Source organism: Mus caroli, unplaced genomic scaffold (genome assembly GCF_978045245.1).
Source record: "Mus caroli unplaced genomic scaffold, Mus_caroli_1 scaffold_17, whole genome shotgun sequence".
Lineage (NCBI taxonomy): Eukaryota > Metazoa > Chordata > Mammalia > Rodentia > Muridae > Mus > Mus caroli.
In genome coordinates this window covers 8487025-8504137 of record NW_028227272.1, presented here as the reverse complement: position 1 = coordinate 8504137, position 17113 = coordinate 8487025, and the positions used below count along the sequence as shown (strand labels likewise).

At 49.6% G+C, this 17113-nt stretch overlaps 1 protein-coding gene across 3 annotated transcripts in view; it reads right to left on the bottom strand.

Annotated features, from left to right (window-relative positions):
- The window catches only part of Snx29 (sorting nexin 29), a 431651-nt gene that overhangs the window by 1395 nt on the left and 413143 nt on the right, over positions 1 to 17113 (bottom strand). For all 3 annotated transcript variants that reach the window (XM_021185334.3, XM_029470597.2, XM_029470598.2), the window contains one exon: positions 16249 to 16388. In XM_021185334.3, the coding sequence (XP_021040993.1) occupies positions 16249 to 16388 (140 nt within the window). The remainder of the gene's footprint in view (positions 1 to 16248; positions 16389 to 17113) is intronic.

Genomic DNA, 17113 nt, shown 5'->3' with positions numbered 1-17113 from the left:
CTACTCTTAGACTCTCAGCCATAACTCAGGATGCCCTGGAGACCCCTTGTAAAGAGGAATGTATGTGGGATAGTCTCAAAACTTTTCTTCCTCCTTACCCAGTCCAATAATACTAGTCATCAAACATCTGCCTACCAGGAAAGCCCACAGTAATACAACCTGTTTCAATGACTTGGGAGAGATGGCTGGCTACCACTGAAGGCAAAGTGGTGAAGGCATAACCTACTGTGTCCATAAAAGTATGGGGGAAATGTGTCATTCCCTCACAGACACAGCCCTACTCTGAGTGGACCATGGGCTCTCTCCTCTTTAGCTGGATCTGTAACCTGTGGCAAGAGCCTTTAAGATGAGGAGGCAGAGGCCACTGAGGATGCGTACAAGGTTGAAATGAGGGGTCAAAACAATCGTGGTGTCAGCTCCAGCAAGAGTCTTCCTGGCTGAGAGGGTAGCAAAAGAGAGTGAGAAAGTCCTGGCCAACAGTAATAGAGGGCTTTATAGGGACAATGGCTGGGGTACCAAAATACCAAGGGCCCCACTACAGTCTAAAGCTGCCATGGGTGTGCTGGTGCCTGACTGCTATCCTAGCAGCCCTATGATATACATACATTTGGGCACGGAAAACAAGAGGCTCAAGATAGTCTGGGAAACATGGCTACCTGTCTAATTCCAGCCTCAGATGGGTACTCTCAGTGATGTTCCTTCCCATAAAAACAGTGCTGATGCTGAGCCTGGTCCCTCAGTTCCAAAGGCTTCAATGTAACTCAACCAGTAGTTCTCAAAGTCTAGCAGCAAACTCATCCACTGACCATCACCCCTGAGTTCACAACTTCAGCCTAGGCTCTGGGCATGTGCCTGGGCCAATCCACTCCACATGGCAGGCAGGGGGTGCTTAAATGCTACTAGACCTTGTATATTTTACACAATCCTGGAGTCCCCTCACTCTCACTGGGCACTTTCTGTGGTTCCTCAAGTGGCGCCTTGAGGATGACTACTCAGGACAGTGATGGCTGTGTTCATACAATCACTCAGCCTCCTTCAGACCATGTATGCCACCAGGCCTGGAGGGTTTCTTGTTCAGTGTGCTAGCATACTGCAGGTAAAGCCTTACTGGGACATGGCCATGTCCACTCACCTCCCTATTGGTTTTATTCCCACAGTATCAGCAAAGGTAAGCAGCTGTGACACAGACTGAGTGACCTGCAGAGCAGCAACTCCAGGGACAAAGTCATGCCTCTAGCTCACTCTCTAGAGAGGCTGGCAGGCCTCACAGGGGCTACCTACAGGGGCAGAGCCTGGCAGCAGGTCTCCATCATCTGGCTGAGAAGAGGGCAGCCCCAAAGCCCATGTGCTATTCAGTTGTTGGTGAGGGAAGAGACCTTGTTACTGTCTCACTCAGACCTGGGAAGCCCTGTCAGGTGGGAGGTGAGAACAGTCTTACAAGACAACAGCCTGCCGCACAGCATCAGGAGGATGCTGAGCTGATATTCTTGGGGTCTATTCTGGGCTCACAAAAGCAGTTCTCAGCCCAGGTGTGTTCCAGAGTCGTCAGACCTCAAACAATACTCAAGCCAAGATGCAAGGCTCATTTAAAGCTTGCTGGAAAGTCCAGGGCAGAGACCAGGAAGCAGACGAATCAAAGCAACAATCAATATAAGAAAACAAATCCACTGATCACCGAGCGTAAGGTGGCTTTTTGGTGTGCTGGCAAACTGAACTTTGAGACGTGACTTTGGACTGTCTCTAGAGGAGGTACGCAAGTCACACTAGGAATACACAGAGTGCTCTATAGTACTTTCCTAGCGCTGGACACCACTCTCTTCATTCCAGACTAGGCCTCACTCAGTAACAAAGCTCACTGCAGCTGGAAGCCAGAGCTCAGTGGAGGAAGTCCTCAGAGCAGGGCAAAGCCACCACTCTTGCTCAGTGCCAGTACCGCTCACCTCAGGGTTCATTTCCAGTTAAATGTAGTGAGGACTTCAACCTCCTTCCCCAGCTTCCTCCCAGAATGAGACCATTAGGACAAGAATGTTCAGACAGAAGAAGGTGGCCCCTAAAAAAGACCTCTGCACTTTCCTTGCAAGGCAAAGGGGACATGGCCAAAAAGACTGCTTCCTCTGTCTTCGCTAGCTCAGCTTTTCAGCCTCAAGCCTTTTGAACTGAAGGAAAGACCATCCAGAGACTGCTCCACCTGGGGATCCACTCATATACAGTCACCAAACCCAGACACTTTTGTGAATGTCAACAAGTGCTTGCTGACAGAAGCCTCTTATAGCTGTCTCCTGAGAGGCTCCACCAGTGCCTGACAAATACAAACTGAGCATGGAGTCCCCAATGAAGGAGCTAGAGAAAGGACCCAAGGAGCTGAAGGAGCTTGCAGGCCCAAAGGAGGGACAACAATATGAACTAACCAGTACCCCCCCCCCAGAGCTCCCAGGGACTAAACCACCAATCAAAGAGCACACATGGGTGGGACTCATGGCTCTAGCTGCATATGTAGTGGAGGATGGCCTAGCTGGTCATCAACGGAAGGAGAGGCCCTTGGTCCTGGGAAGGTTCTATGCCTCAGTGTAGGGGAATGCCAGGGCCAGGAAGTAGGTGTGGGTGGGTTGGTGAGCAGGGGGAGGGGAGAGGGAGTATTCAGAGGGGAAACCAGGGAAGGGAACAACATTTGAAATGTAAATAAAGTAAATATCTAATAAAAAAAAGAAGACATAAAAAAAATGTGGAATCTTATTTCATTACATCCTGGAATAGGTAACACAGAAAATGGAGCAAATATAAACAGAAAAGCAGAGGTAAGTTGCACACACATGTCCCCCAAACCCTGGCCTCCAGGGAACAACCCCCTTTTGTTCTGAACATACCTTCTTTGAGCTACCTACTGTCGTGTGTGTGTCTGTGTCTGTGTGTGTGTGTGTGTGTGTGTGTGTGTATGTGTGTGTGTGTGTGTAATTTACATACTGCTTTGTTTGTTAATTCTACAAATATGTACCATGCTGCCTTCTGCTTCTTGTGCCAGCCATACATTGTTGAGCTTCTCTATGCTACTTCACAGAGATCAGGGTGGCGTCTGTAGGTAAATCTGGAGTCTAGGTAAATCTGGAGGTAAGGTTCATCACAAACATGCTTGAGAGCCAGGAAGGTGTTCTCCTGCCCTACCAGGTCACCTTGCCTTGTTTCTTCTATGGGGGGACTCTGGCAGAGTTGCTCTATGTAGCCTAAGAGGAAACTGCCTGTAGGGAGATCTATCAGAAGTACTAGAGGTCCAGAAGAGGGACACCAACTACAACTGACTCCCTAGATACCAGTGTTGTCCCTGAGGACATGGTCTTGGAAGATAGAAGACTCCCAGGAGTCATGGAAGGGTGTCAAGCAGAGAAGACAGTGCACTCAAGGACATGGGAACCAACCAGTGGTCACTGTGACACAGGGCACCATAAACTTCCAACAACATTGTATTCTCATGATTGCAGGAGTCCTGCCTCCAACAGGTGTTATTGTTGGGTGACAAATGCTACATCCAGACAGAACTGTGCAGGGGCAAGAGGCCCACCTCTCTCTAGGGGACAGTGAGGGCAGACTGCTGTAAGATGTCCAAGATGACTCAGAGGTCTTGTGACTCTGAGGGATCACTGGATATTACCCTTCCCCAGGACACATAGGGAACACCAGAGACCACAGAGCAGACAATTGGGCTCTTACAAACTACAGGTTTTTTTGTTTTTGTTTTTGTTTTTTTTTTTGAGACAAGGCCTCATTCTGTGGCCTTGTCTAGTCTGAACTCACTATGTAGATCAGGCTAGCTCCAACCTCACAGCTCCACCTGCCTCTACAACCCAGTACATGTGTCACCAACTGTTCTTTAAAGGCAGCTCTGCCTTCATTCTGCACCTGTTCATGCTAAGCCACAGGAGGCAGACAGGGAGTGTCTGCCAACCAGGGACAGCTAACCTAGCCTACCCTCTTCTAGGCTGAGGGCATAGAGTCTGCTTTTACATCCTCTTTCAGATCTCCAAAAAAGTGTCTCAAAGTCACCAGCCACTGTCCTAAACCTACAGCACCTTAGATCTCAGGAACAACTCACCCTTGAAGCCAGTGGAATCTCAGAAGCAGATCAATCATCTCATGAGAATCAGACTCTCTTGGGGCACCTTTACAGAGCCAGAATCGAGTAGTGATCATCCAGGCTACCTCTTGCTCAGGACTGCTTAACGCTGGCCTTCCCTGTGTCCAGGCTTAACCTCTGCCTTTGTCTTGTGGAATCACGGGATATTTACATCAGTATCCCAGCAACTGCCAATGCTTACAAATGGCAATTGCGGTTAAAATCCTGCCCCATCTTTGCTCATTACTTTCTCCTTCCTCCTTTGAAGTGAGTGGCCAGGCCTCACATCTTCAAACTCTCAGAGCAGGGACTCTGGTTATAAATCAGGACAGAAATGGATCAGTATCTCACCCAATCCACCAATGCATTCAGTGATGTAGCACAAGGACATGTGTGCAATGCCCATTTCCAGCACCATAAAAACCAAGAAACCAGACCACCACAAGCAGCAAAAACAAACAAATAAGCAAACACCAAATTAGCAATATGCCTATGGCCTTCACAGCTCTAAACACAGACCATCCATTGTGCCTTAAATATACGTGTGTGTGTGTGTGTGTGTGTGTGTGTGTGTGTGTGTGTTTCAGGGGCAAATGGCTGCAGTGGCTCTTACTCTGAAAGGCACAAACCTGGGAACCCAGGCACTCTGTTCTTCACTGATCTGGGACAGGGGCTTTCTGTCACCATCTCCTATCTATGGGGTCTGCAGTACAGGATGAAACCCTACAGCAGGGATGGCCCCATGCAAAGGACTCACAGCAGGGCAGGTGGGACTGCATCTAGCCCCAGAGCTTGGTTCCCCTACTTTATGACATTGAGAGCAGAGGAGGCTCGGGGGTTTTCTGAAGTCTCAGCGGGCCATTTGAAAGGAGTACTAGTAGCAGCACCACAGATGTCTATAAGCAACAGGTACCTGGTCTCAAAGCCTCCCTGCTCTACCTGTACATCTTCAGGGCATGCTGCCATCTGCTCAACCGCAGGCTTGGAGGTCACTGCAGTGGCACCTAACACAGTGGCCTCCATTTGTATCTTAGGTAACCTCTGGGTACCTAAGTAGTCCAGCTGACCTACAAACATTGCCACCTCAGCTTGCCTGTCAGTCACTCATCCAACAAAGATGCTGCTCTTCGGCTCATCCCTGTGCAGATCCACTGACAGTGCTGAAGAGGTCTGAGGTCCAGGGGAGAGAAACCAGAACTCAGAGAGGGCACATGAGTGTCAGAGCAGCTAGGCCCTTCCTTTAGAAATGCCCCATCTCTTGCACCCTGTTGGCCCTCTCCTGCCCAACACCCAGGGCCATCTTAGCAGCAGCTGCTCCTTGAGCACAGTGCAAACTCTGCCAGGCCTTGTCATCTATGTCCCCTACCCACAGTTGGCTATTCTTAGGATGAGGCCTCTGAGATCTTGAGTTATAAAGGCAAAAAGTGGCCCAGGGAAGACTTCCATTTGTGGCAACACCTAATTGCACTGATGTTGCCACTGGCTTCACAGGCTAAGGGTTCAGCCCTAAAAATCAAAATGGGGATCTGCTTAGGCTGAAGACAGTGGACAGAAGTGACAGAGGATGAGGAGAGTCGCTGCCTGGGCTTGGGACTGCACCAGCCCATCCAATACGCCACGCTTCCAGCATCTAGACACTCTGGGCGGCCTTGCTGGGCAGGCAGAAGAGGTACCATTCAGATCTCTCATCAGAGGGCAGTATGTGCCTGGGCTGCCTGCTTCCCCAGTAGCAACTTCTATTCTCACCAGTAGGGAGGCAGGGGATGCTCTAGTCTGGAAGATTCCAGGAACACTGCATCTTTCCTGCTGGGCCGTGTCCCTCAGCTTCTAGGACCTATGACTTGAGAGTGTGCTCCACACACCTCCTTCATGGGCTCCTCTTCACCTACTGACATCTCCCAGGCACAGCCACAAGTCCTCTCCTCTAAGCTACTCTGTCCTCAATGACCTTACTTAACTCCGAGTACCAGGCGCCTGCACATGGACAGCTTTTCAGTTTACACCTTGTACAGGCCTCTGTCCTCTGTCCTCGGGTTCTGGATGCACTACAAAAAAATTGGCATGAATGTCCAAATGCCTCACAAAGCCCATCTCCTGCATCTCCGTGTCACCATTTACAAAATGGCAACCCTCACGCCAGCAATGTATCCATGCACTCTCTCAGCCATGCCCAGACCTTCAGTACTGTGTTCTAAACACAACAGGGGCTAGCAATTGCACCCACCCTTCTCACCTCCTCAGAGTCATCTTGCTTCAGCCTTGATGATCAAACTCCTCCCCCAGTGTCTCCCATCCATTCCCTACACTACAAGCTTTCCTCGCACTGGCCCTTCTGCTCTCAGGGCCTTTGCACCCATGGTTTACTCTGCCTGAATCTGCCTCTGAGGGATATATACCATGTCCCATTACCCTTGAGGGCTTCTCTAACCACAGTGACACATCCATACCAGGCCTGTTTCCACTTGTCTCTGAAGCAATCCACAGCTGGTATGCATGGCCCCCCACCCTGGGCTCAATGTCTGTGTCATAGTGGGAGTGGGCTAGTCATAGGTGGGAGCATGACTCGCCTTAGCACTGCCAGCATGCCTGGTGTGCATCAGGAGTGCACCCTGCATTTGGTGGAAGGCAGCTGCTATTCTGGGCTGCGCTCCTGGCCAGCCTGGGCTACTACATTGACAGATCCTAGGCAAGTTAAATGAGCCTGGTCTTCCTTTGAGTACTGGGACTAATTTGAACCATTTGATTCTATAACTGCACATGTGTGAAGTTTTCCTTTTTTTTTTTTTTTAAGCAAGAAAGGTAGCTGCTTAAACACCTCTAATTTTCTCATCATGTTTTGTTCATTTTTTAGTCAAAACAACAGTTTGAATCCCAGCAGTCCTGTGGGTAATGAGAATTAAAGATTTTCCCTCTTGTTCGTGGTAATTGTTTATAATTACCAATCGATCAATCTAGCATTCATATTCCCCTCACTGTATCCTTCATGGGATTAAAAGGAAACATGGATTGCATGACTAGAGCACCTACTAAGTGCCTTCCACAGGCATAGCACCAATGCTGCAGTCCCATACAGTCCTGTTAGCATCTCCATGTTGTGGGCACACACAAGGATTGTGAGAGTATCCTATGCACTGAGACTGAAGGGGCTGACCCCAAAAATCAGAGTTCTGAGAAAGGTCCACACCAGCCCTTCACTGCCAGACAGTAACTATCCCAGACTGTCCCTGGGGTTCAGAAGTGACTTGTGCCAGAGAAGGTTCCCTTTCTCACTGCAGTAGTCCAGCAGCCATGGATGGTCTGGAAACTACAGCAGCCAATGAAGAGGCCTGGCTGGGGACCTAACCACAGTCCACATGGTTAAAAGTCATAGGTCATCATTCTAAGGCTGCCCCTATATGAACTGTGGCTGACTCTTTCCCATCTGACACACTCCATGGCCTGACTGCCATTTCATTCTGGGGTAGGGGGGCAGGGAAGGAGCCCCCCAGGGCCAGGACCTGAGCTGTGGAGTCTTACATCCAGGCTGCAGCTGTCTGGCTACGTACTCAGTCCCCAACAGGTTTCCTATTTTCCTACCTGAGCTGAGGGGTGACTGGAGGAAGTGAGCCACTATGGATAATCCCCAGTTACCAGATGGTGAGTGAAATACACCTCATGGCTGGCTGAAGTCCAAAGAATCAATGACTGTCTCAAGACCATTTCTATGACACCATTTCCATATGAATGTTCAATCAAGGACCTGGTGTGAAACTTGGCCTCTTGGTTAAGAGTCCAGGAAAAGCAACTTACTATAGGTGACCAGAAGGTTCCATTACTCTCCCTTGCCAGCTCTTTCCAGCCGAGTATCAGGACACACCATCAGAACCGATGGCCACCATCAACTTCTTTACTTCCTGGGCTTAGAAAGAGAGTTCTGCAGGAGGCACGGCCTGGACAACTAGCTGACTTAGCTCACCAGCTGCAGTCAGAGCTTGTCTCTTACTGTGGCTGACTGCCACTCAGGCTGGAGGTATATCTGAAGGCCTCTCCGGGGAACTTTAAGATATGTTTTACTCTGACGGGGTCGGTGACTCTGCCAAGGATGGCAAGCCAGGCTGTGTGGGCATTCCATATATGCCAGGAAGCTTAGCAGGTACAGAATGCAGTGCGAGGGTGTCCCAAGTTCCTCACACAACTGTGTGAGAAAGGATCCCTGGCCCCAGTGCGTACTGGCCCCTTCCTCCCACATCACCCCTGCTCAATTGTGAATCTGTAAGGGCTGACTGACCCCTCCCCCTTTGCCCTAGATGTGATGCAAGGAGTCACCTGGGGCCCCACCAAGAGACCAGTCAATTCCAGGGCCTCCTAGCCTACCATCTGAAGTGGGAGCAGTGCTTGGACTTGGGGCCACCAAGACCTAGGACTGATGTTTTCTGCACAGCAGTAACAAGGTAGGAGTAGGTATCTCATTGATAGCCCAGTGAGATAACCACTCATGGTCACCCTAGACAGCACATTTTAAAGTTGGAAGTGAAGGCTGTGTGACTACCTGACCCACAGACAGAAAAGCTCTCACCAGGATGGGGTGGCACCATGGTGAAATGAGTCACCTCAGCGCCCGGTGCCCATGTGCTGCCACCACACCTCCACTATTACAGGGGGTTGGTACTTCTTCTTCTTTTTTTTTTCCCCACTAACCCTAAATTGGATGGAGGGTACTGTGCCAAAAATAACCTAATCTGTTTCCCTTTCTCCAAACTGGATGTTCTGCGGCTCCAATGTTTAAAAATAAAAGCCACGAAGTAGGGCAGGCAATTGTAGTAATATCTATGCTGCTAAGCCATATCCTTTGGGGACTAAAGTGAGACTCTGAACACAAGCTAGGCTGTAACGGCAGTCAGAACTGCACCCTGCAAAGGCACATACTTGGTAGCATTTCTTTTAATACTCTTAAGCCTCTGGGGTCTTTGTGACTCAGCCCTGTTTTACAGGTAAGGACACTGAGGCAGAGAGTGAGCCAGGCCACAGGCTATGAAGGTCTAACACTGACTGCAGGTCTGTGTGACCAAGTCATGCTCTTTCTGCATTCACATGGCTGCAGTGTGGACAGAGCTCCACCACTGTAGTCTGTAGTGAACAGGCTCCCTGTGCCCCTGACATCTCAGAATGCCATGCACTCTCTGCCCTGTTCCTATGGAGCTCAAGAATTCTGTGCACATCCCCACTAGTGATGCCAGCAGCTGTAACGATTGTAGCTCTGTGGTTCCTGTGCAGCTCAGCCTCAGCATGCCAACTCCAACACTGTCTGCAGAAGGGGAAATGGAGGCACAAAGCCTGCGGAGGGGGCAAGTCCACAGTTAGTGAGTAGGATATAGCCTCAGGCCACACCCAGCCCAGAGCCCTCCATCTCCACAGATGCTACTACTGAGCCCTTGAAAGGAAAAAGTGCCAAATGGCTCTACCAAGTGGCAACAGGATGGCAGCTTCCTGTTGTATTTGTAGGTTCTCAACCTGCCGTCCCAGAACAAGTCAGTGAAAAACATCTGCAGCCCTGTCGCAGCAAGTTCCCGAGTATGAACAAGAGGAGCCCAAGCAGCTCTGCTCCTTTCCCAGGCAGTGGCCTACCACCGCTCCTGAGTCCTCCACCGCTCCTGAGTCCACCGCTCCAGGTAGTGGTCTACCACCACTCCTGAGTCCACCTCTCCCGAGCTCCACCGCTCCCGAGCTCCACTGCTGGGCTGGTAGATTATGGGTCTCGATGTTCTAGGGCCATTTAGCATACTCTGGGCATATTGGACACACAAGGGACATGAAAGGGCTATGGCTCCCAAGCAAGCCAGCTAGGAACAACAGGTCAGGCACAGTGTGGGACAGACATCTGAGACCATGCTCCACAGTAATGCCAGACCCAAGTTCCTCACTGCATCTTCCTCAGCATCATTTTCCAAACCTTTCTTTCTGAAACCTGCACTACTTGAAGTGCAGGCTGTGGTAGGATCCAGGGCAGTGCCAGACAGCTAGCTGTCTCCGTGGCCATCATTTGGAGGGGCTGCAGCAAGCACAGCTTGTACCCAGGGGACTTCCCCAGAAAACAGAGAACAGCCGCATGCCCCCACCAGGCTTTACTCTGACTTGGGCAAAAGGACCCCAAATAGCAACCCTGAACATGGATGGCACTGGTGAACTAGTAGGAGAGGCAGAAAAGCTCTGTGGCTTGTCCCTCCCCTTGTGGCCCCAATCCCACACCCAGCAGCACTCTGCCTTACTTCATCCTCACGCTCATTTTCTCACCTGGGGAAGTAACAGCAACACAAACACCAAGGGAACAAGTGGGTTCCAGTGACCCAATGGGAGAAAGCCCCGGCCTTCATCCGACAGGATGAAGAACACATTGTTTTCAACACCTGTCTCACTCCTGTCTATGGAGCCCACAGGTCTGCAGATAGCTTTACAAGATCCAACGAGCCTGCTCAGACCATTTCAACATGGCAACACGGCACCATAGTCACAGGGTCCTGTTTCTCTATACACTGTTCACTGCAGAATGAGGGCTTCCCACAGCTGCCCATTGAGAAAGGCCACGCCCAAAAGCAAGCTGGCCCAAGCAACCCCTCCACACTTTCCTGCTTCCCCTATGTTGACCCTGATGGCTAACTCAGTACACTGTTACACTGATGGGGTGGCAGGGATGCCACCACAATTGTGGGCACACCACCTGCTGTGTGGGGCCTATGCCAACTTAGCAGCCTAGGAGCGGACAGCTTGCTACTCTTGATGCTCTGAGGCTGTGTTTCACAGGCTGTTCATACAAAGGAGGAACTTTGGAAAACCCTGATCCCCTTCAACCCTGACAGTTCCTTCCCAGCTTTCCCTCTGCCTGGCTAGGCTACATTCTACCCTGTCTCAGGGCCCAACATTGGTCATCGCTGTTTTTTGTTCCTCCCTCTTTCTTTGGCCACCTCCACCACCTTAGTGACTCCCAAGTCAGTTGTTCTCACTAGTGTCCTGGGAACCTGCATTCTGAAGAAGGATGCTCCAAATCCCTAAGTGAGAGGAGTCTTCATGATTTCAATTCCAAAGTCAGACTTGAAGATTGCACCAACAAGAACCTGTTCTTAGAATATCCTCATGTTTTCCACTCACTATTACAGCAACTCACAGTGACCAGTGCAGTAAACGGGCAATACTAGCTTGGGTTAGACTGACATAGCAACAGCCTAGAGTGAATACCTTAGGCAGCAAGGACTCCAGCCAATACCACCAGCACTGCTATGGAGTGTGTGTCATGCTTACCTCCTAGGGAGGCTATAAGTACACAGATTCATGCTTCTAGAGTGTGCTTTCTTACAGCTCCTGAGATACATCCTATGCAGATAAACATACTAGTATTTACTGTCTTTGCAAGGATGTTTCTTTGTTTGCCATTTCATCAGCATTTGCAAAGGCAGGATGAGCAACAGGGAAGAATGAAAACAGAGAGGAGGAAAGGAGAGGAATATGAGCCTCAAACACAACAGCTCAGGAGGGCTAGGGGCAAGGCTAACAACCTCGAGTGTTTGTAGCCTCCCTCAGCCCTGAAGTAGGCTGATCCAGACTTGGACCTTGTTGCCACTGTGAAGGAAATTACCTAAGGTGGAGCCTTCAGATCTAGATGGCTCTTTTGCTCTGCCACCTGCCACTGCTCTCTCCAAGACACTGCTACCTGCTGAGAAGCACCTGATACATTCAGGAGGAACATCCTATTCTGCACATCACCTACAGGCTGGCTCCACACACCAAGAATGGACTGGCAGGGGATGGGCCTTCCCCTTTTATAAGTAAACTGGAGGGCCTTGAACAGAATCATGTCTTGGCTCCATTAACCTCTCACCGTCTAAGTCTCTTTCAGCCCCAGCCTGCCTCCCTGGTGTACCCAGTCCTTGTAAGTCGCAGGCCGGGATACAACAAGTGTTGCCCAGGGCCTCCTAACTAAATAGAGATGCAAGGACAGAGGCTACCCCCCTGCCCGGTGGGGGGAGGGGGAGCTCCCTGGGATTGGAGTCTGCAGAAGGACAGAGCCCAGCAAAGCAAGCCATGATCCTTCGCGCCCCAAATGCCAGTGCAGTTACACTTATTTTTAAACCCTTTCTGCTTGCGGCCGTGTAGTTTGTGCATCAGTGATGTCCTGAACAGCTCTGAAGTAATGAGGACTGTGGGGCCTAGAGGGCTCTTGACGATCCACCACACTGACTCAAGATAAAACGTTCTGAGTTGTACGAGTCAGTAACACCTTTTGAAGCAAAAAAGCCTCCATGTGGGCTCAAGTGGGCCCTGGCAGTGCACACAGCAGCCCACTGCGACCCTGGGCTAAACTTAATTGCTCTCTGGGAGAACATGGCTCTTCTAATCTCATCAGAAACTATATTTAACAATGTTTGGAGTAAAAGCAACAGTGGGTGGAGAAACATGGCCTACACTTCTGCTGAACCTCCACGTGGGGGTCTGTGCTGTGACCTACTTTATTCTGTCTCCCCCCATCTGTCCCTCCCAGGGACATGGAAGCTTCCAAGGGATGAGTTACACTGCAAAGAAACGTTTTAATGATAATATGGTAAGTGGCAGCCTAGCAAATCACTGAGGCCGTGTGATGTGAAGTCAGGCTCCCTTTCTTAAGGGCCTCACCTTCCCTGGGTCTGAGCAAACCTCTGCAGCAGGTTACATCCCTTGGGACCCACCAGGAGAGCACAGACAACGTGGGGCTCCTAAGTGGTCAGTGAGAGCGACTATCTTTCTTCTCCCTACCTGGAGGTGGGGACTCTAGCACTCCCATGTGCCACATTGGCACAGAAGCCAAGGTTGAGAAGAAATGCCGTCTTCCCATTGCCCTACTTTCATCCTCAGCATTGGGTGCTGCAGGCTTTGTTGTCAAGGGAGAAAACAGGCCAAATGTGGGCACACTCGATCTCCCAAACACAAAACAACACTGACAACTGCAAAGTATATGTGGCAGCAGGCTACATGCAACACCAGACCCAAGACTGCAGAACTCTGAGAACTTAAAGGCACATTCAGGAGGGAAATCACCAGCCAGCTCCTCTCAGAAGCTCTGATTGGCCCTGATCCCTGCCCCATCTCCAGGTAGCGTGGGCTACTGGAACAGGAAGTAAACTAAGTCTGGCTCACAGAACAGATGGACAGGCACATGATATAAGCAGATGCATAATGAATGACAGCAGTGTGGGAGACAGGGTATATCAAGTCCATTACCTATGTGAAAGGGTTCCTAGAAGAGGGGTCAAGATCCAGGGCAATACCTTTGAGTCTCTGCAGTTAGGCAGGCCCTGTGAGTGTAAGACTGTGAGCAAGTGAGAAACCAGCCAGAGAATCATGTGTGTGCTAGGGAAGCTGGGTTAGCATCTAAGAGACAAGAGGACCTAGGAGTACAGAGTCACCAGTGCCCAAAGCTGAGTGTCGTATGGTGGGGACAGGTCAAGATCAATCTTATGTTCAAGAGAAGCCTGGCATTATTTCAATGTCTTAACCTGATGTTTTTAGCTTTTTTACAATGGCAACTGCTTCACTTAAAAACAGACAAGAAAACCCCACTTTCTGCTCATATCAAAAGCAGAAGGATTGAGTCTGTCCATGGGCTGTAAGTTTCCCAGCTACATCCCCAACCTAGATGAGGGCACCATCCTGCCCAGGCTTCCCACGGGCTGGGAGGGGCCCTGAGATCAGCCATGTCTCCTCGCTGGCTGGCCTTTGCTTTTCCACGTTATAAAGTCGTTCACATATGTAATCACATTGCTATAATCTTGTACTGCTACAAATCCTTGCGGGATTGGTATACAATCCTTACTGGCAACCTTCACACAGCTCCACCAGTAAAACAAGCACGGCAGCCATGCAGTGAGAGCCTAGAGGACGATGAGATGAGGCAGGTGCAGCATGGGGCTGGCCCAGATCACCTCAACACTCTTAGGAATCACATCCTTGACATTCACTCACTAGATGGGGCCTTTAAGATCCTGAGTCAGTGTCTAGAAAAAACAAGGTACAAGCTGTAGAGATTTGTTAACATGATGCTTTGAGGGATTTATTTCTTTAGTTGGCAAGTTCATATATGTGTATGCATGTGTATTTATGTGTGTCTATGTGCATATGTGCCTGCTTCTGTGTATCTGTGCATTTGTGCGCACACACACACACACACACACACACACACACACACACATCTGTCTGTGTATGTCTGTGTAGTGTGTCTGCGTAACACAGATAGAAAACATCTTGGGGATCCCTTCCAACATGTGCAAGACTTGGCTGCAGATTACCTCTCTGACCCCAAAATAAGAACAACCTATAGCTTTCACCTTGCAATCTCGCCTACTCACAAGACAGGAGAGGTAACTTAATTACTGCAATTTCAAAGAAAGCCAAAGGGATAAGACTATTGGGGGTTGACCAGAGTACAGCCTAGTGTTTACTCAAAATTCCACTTCCCCAAATTTTCTGCTGAAATTCCTTTATTCTTTAAACCCACAAAATTGGACCCTGTGTTCTGTGTGCTAATCAGGAATAGACAATTTCTCTCTCAGCACTGACTGGCACTAACAGCTGGACCTTCAGTCCCTGCTGGACACACTGACATATAGCTGTCACAATCCAGTGACCTAGCATGTAGGAGTGAATGCTGGTCTGTGGCACGGGTCTGCTGGAGCCAGCTGGGAACCATCGTGTCCTTGGGGACCATCCTTCTCTCAGATTCCTTGTCATCAGTCCTTCTGGGCCTGGCCTAGAACTCCCTTATAAAGCCCAAACTGCTGGGGCTCAGAGGGAAAGGCTAATTCCCAACAGATACCCAGGCTGGAGCTGCCTAAGAGATGAGCTAGTGTTCTCCATGATGTAACATGGCACTACTAATAACTGGATCGTGGGGAAATGTGGTGTCCCAATTCATCTCTTTTAAATAGGAGAAAAGGCATCTTTCAATACACAATGCATTAGACTTATGTCTCTTCACAAAACCTCAAGAGTAGCAAAACCAGTGAGTGATCTCAGCTACAACAAAAGGATCTTTGCAGAGAGTAGCTCTCTGTCTGTCTGTCTGTCTGTCTGGTCAAAGTTCAACCTGGAAACTCTGGGCACATCCCACAGAGTAGAAATCCACCCATTTCTGGTTAGAACACCTCTGTGTGGTGAACAGCCCAGGTACCTTTCTGCATACTGTTTTAAAGAGCCTCAGTGGAAGGACACTCTAATTTTGTCCCTGGAAATTATACAGACACAGACAAGGGCTTCTCAAGTGAGATTCTCAAACCTAACTGTGGAGACCCACAGGCCTTTCTCTGAGGCTTTTCACACCTGGGACTTCCACAAGGAGAGTATATTAGAAACATCATCATTACCTTCCCACACCTGGAGACCATGAACAGGACTTCATGATCTTGGTCATCTTAACTCAAGGACATAAATGATCCAGACAATGAAGGCATTTGGAACAGAGGGACAGAGCACCACTCCAAAGCACTGCCTAGATACATCTTCCTAACAACAGCACCAGAGCTGTGGGTACATGGAACCAGTAAGCAGAAGCATCATGTGGTGTGGGACAAGTGAAGAGGAAGATGCCATCACCTCAGGGCACAGATGCCAGGTCAGGAAGACAACTCTTTGTTGAGTCTATGAACTATGCATTGCAAATATCAACACCGAATGTTTCATTTTGGGAGCACTCAGGAAGTGAAAAAAGACAGGCATTTTTCCCTTGGCCTGGATCTCCCAGTGCTGCAACCAGTTCACTGGGTAAAGGTACATGTTCCTAAGCCTGGTGACCTGAGTAGAACCCCTAGGACCTACATGGTGGAGGGAGAAAAACAACTCCTGCAAGTTGTCCTCGGCCTTCCACACATGAGCTGTAGCACACAATACACATGCACACACAAGTAAAAGCATGTAATAAAAACAATTAAACTCAGTCTTGAACGGAGGACCATCAATGATGTCCATTCAGACACTAGGTTGGTAAGGTCCAGGGTGGAATTAGCGTTTCAGCACCACCGACAGCTCCCAAGCCCCGTAGCTCCACAGCACCAGGGAACCTACAGAGTCTCTGGCTCCTAACTTTCTAAAGGTGCAAAGGCAGCAGAGTGTAGTGTCCAGGAGCATGCCCCAGGGCAGGTACTCACACAAAGAAGGGCACCAGCTGTACCAGGGTCTCCTTCTTGGGGTTGGCAGCAAACTCAGGCACCATCTGGATGACCTTGTTCATGACGCTGCGTAGGTAGCTCTGGAGTTGCTTTCGCCGCTCTTCCACAAACTTGGCATCCTAGGAACACAGGTGGAAGGTGTACACTCAGTATACTTGTTTCCTAAGTTCAAAGATGATCTTGTCCCACATGCACCCATCAGGTGACACTGGCAGAGGGGCTGCAGTAGAGAGTGGCATGCTGGCTTGCTATGTGCAAGACTCTGTTCTATTCCATCATGCCCAAGGTGGGGTAGGCATCAATCAAAGCACCAGCCAAGGGGCACGCCTATGCACAAACCATCTGCATGACTTCACATGTGCTATGGGAAGGATGACTGAACAGTATTTTTATTAAGCATAGGAAAAGTGGCCCAATATCTGTGTAGAGTATGGTTCAAAAAATGACTGAGTGAATGAGTCACCAGGTGTGGCTGTTATTTCTTAGATGCCACAATAGTCCAAGTGTGGCATCAGAGACCAGGGCCAGAGCAGTAAACACAAGCCATCATTGCACTGGTTCTGACGGAGGTCACAAAGACAGCATAAATGCCTGTAGTAACCACACAGGGGTATATGGTTATTAACCACACTGCTACTCCTCTGCAGTACATGCTCAATTTATCTTCAGTTTTTCAAAATATGAACCTGTCACTGATCACACAAGGTTCAACATGTGGCTAAAGCTGTATGGCACAGCCCTGAGGTGGACACAGTGTCCAGGTCACAGTCACACCTGGGTGTGCACTGGAGGCTCACCCTTACTTGGGCTTGCTCTGTCTTGTGCCTTTCTGGCCATTACAGGC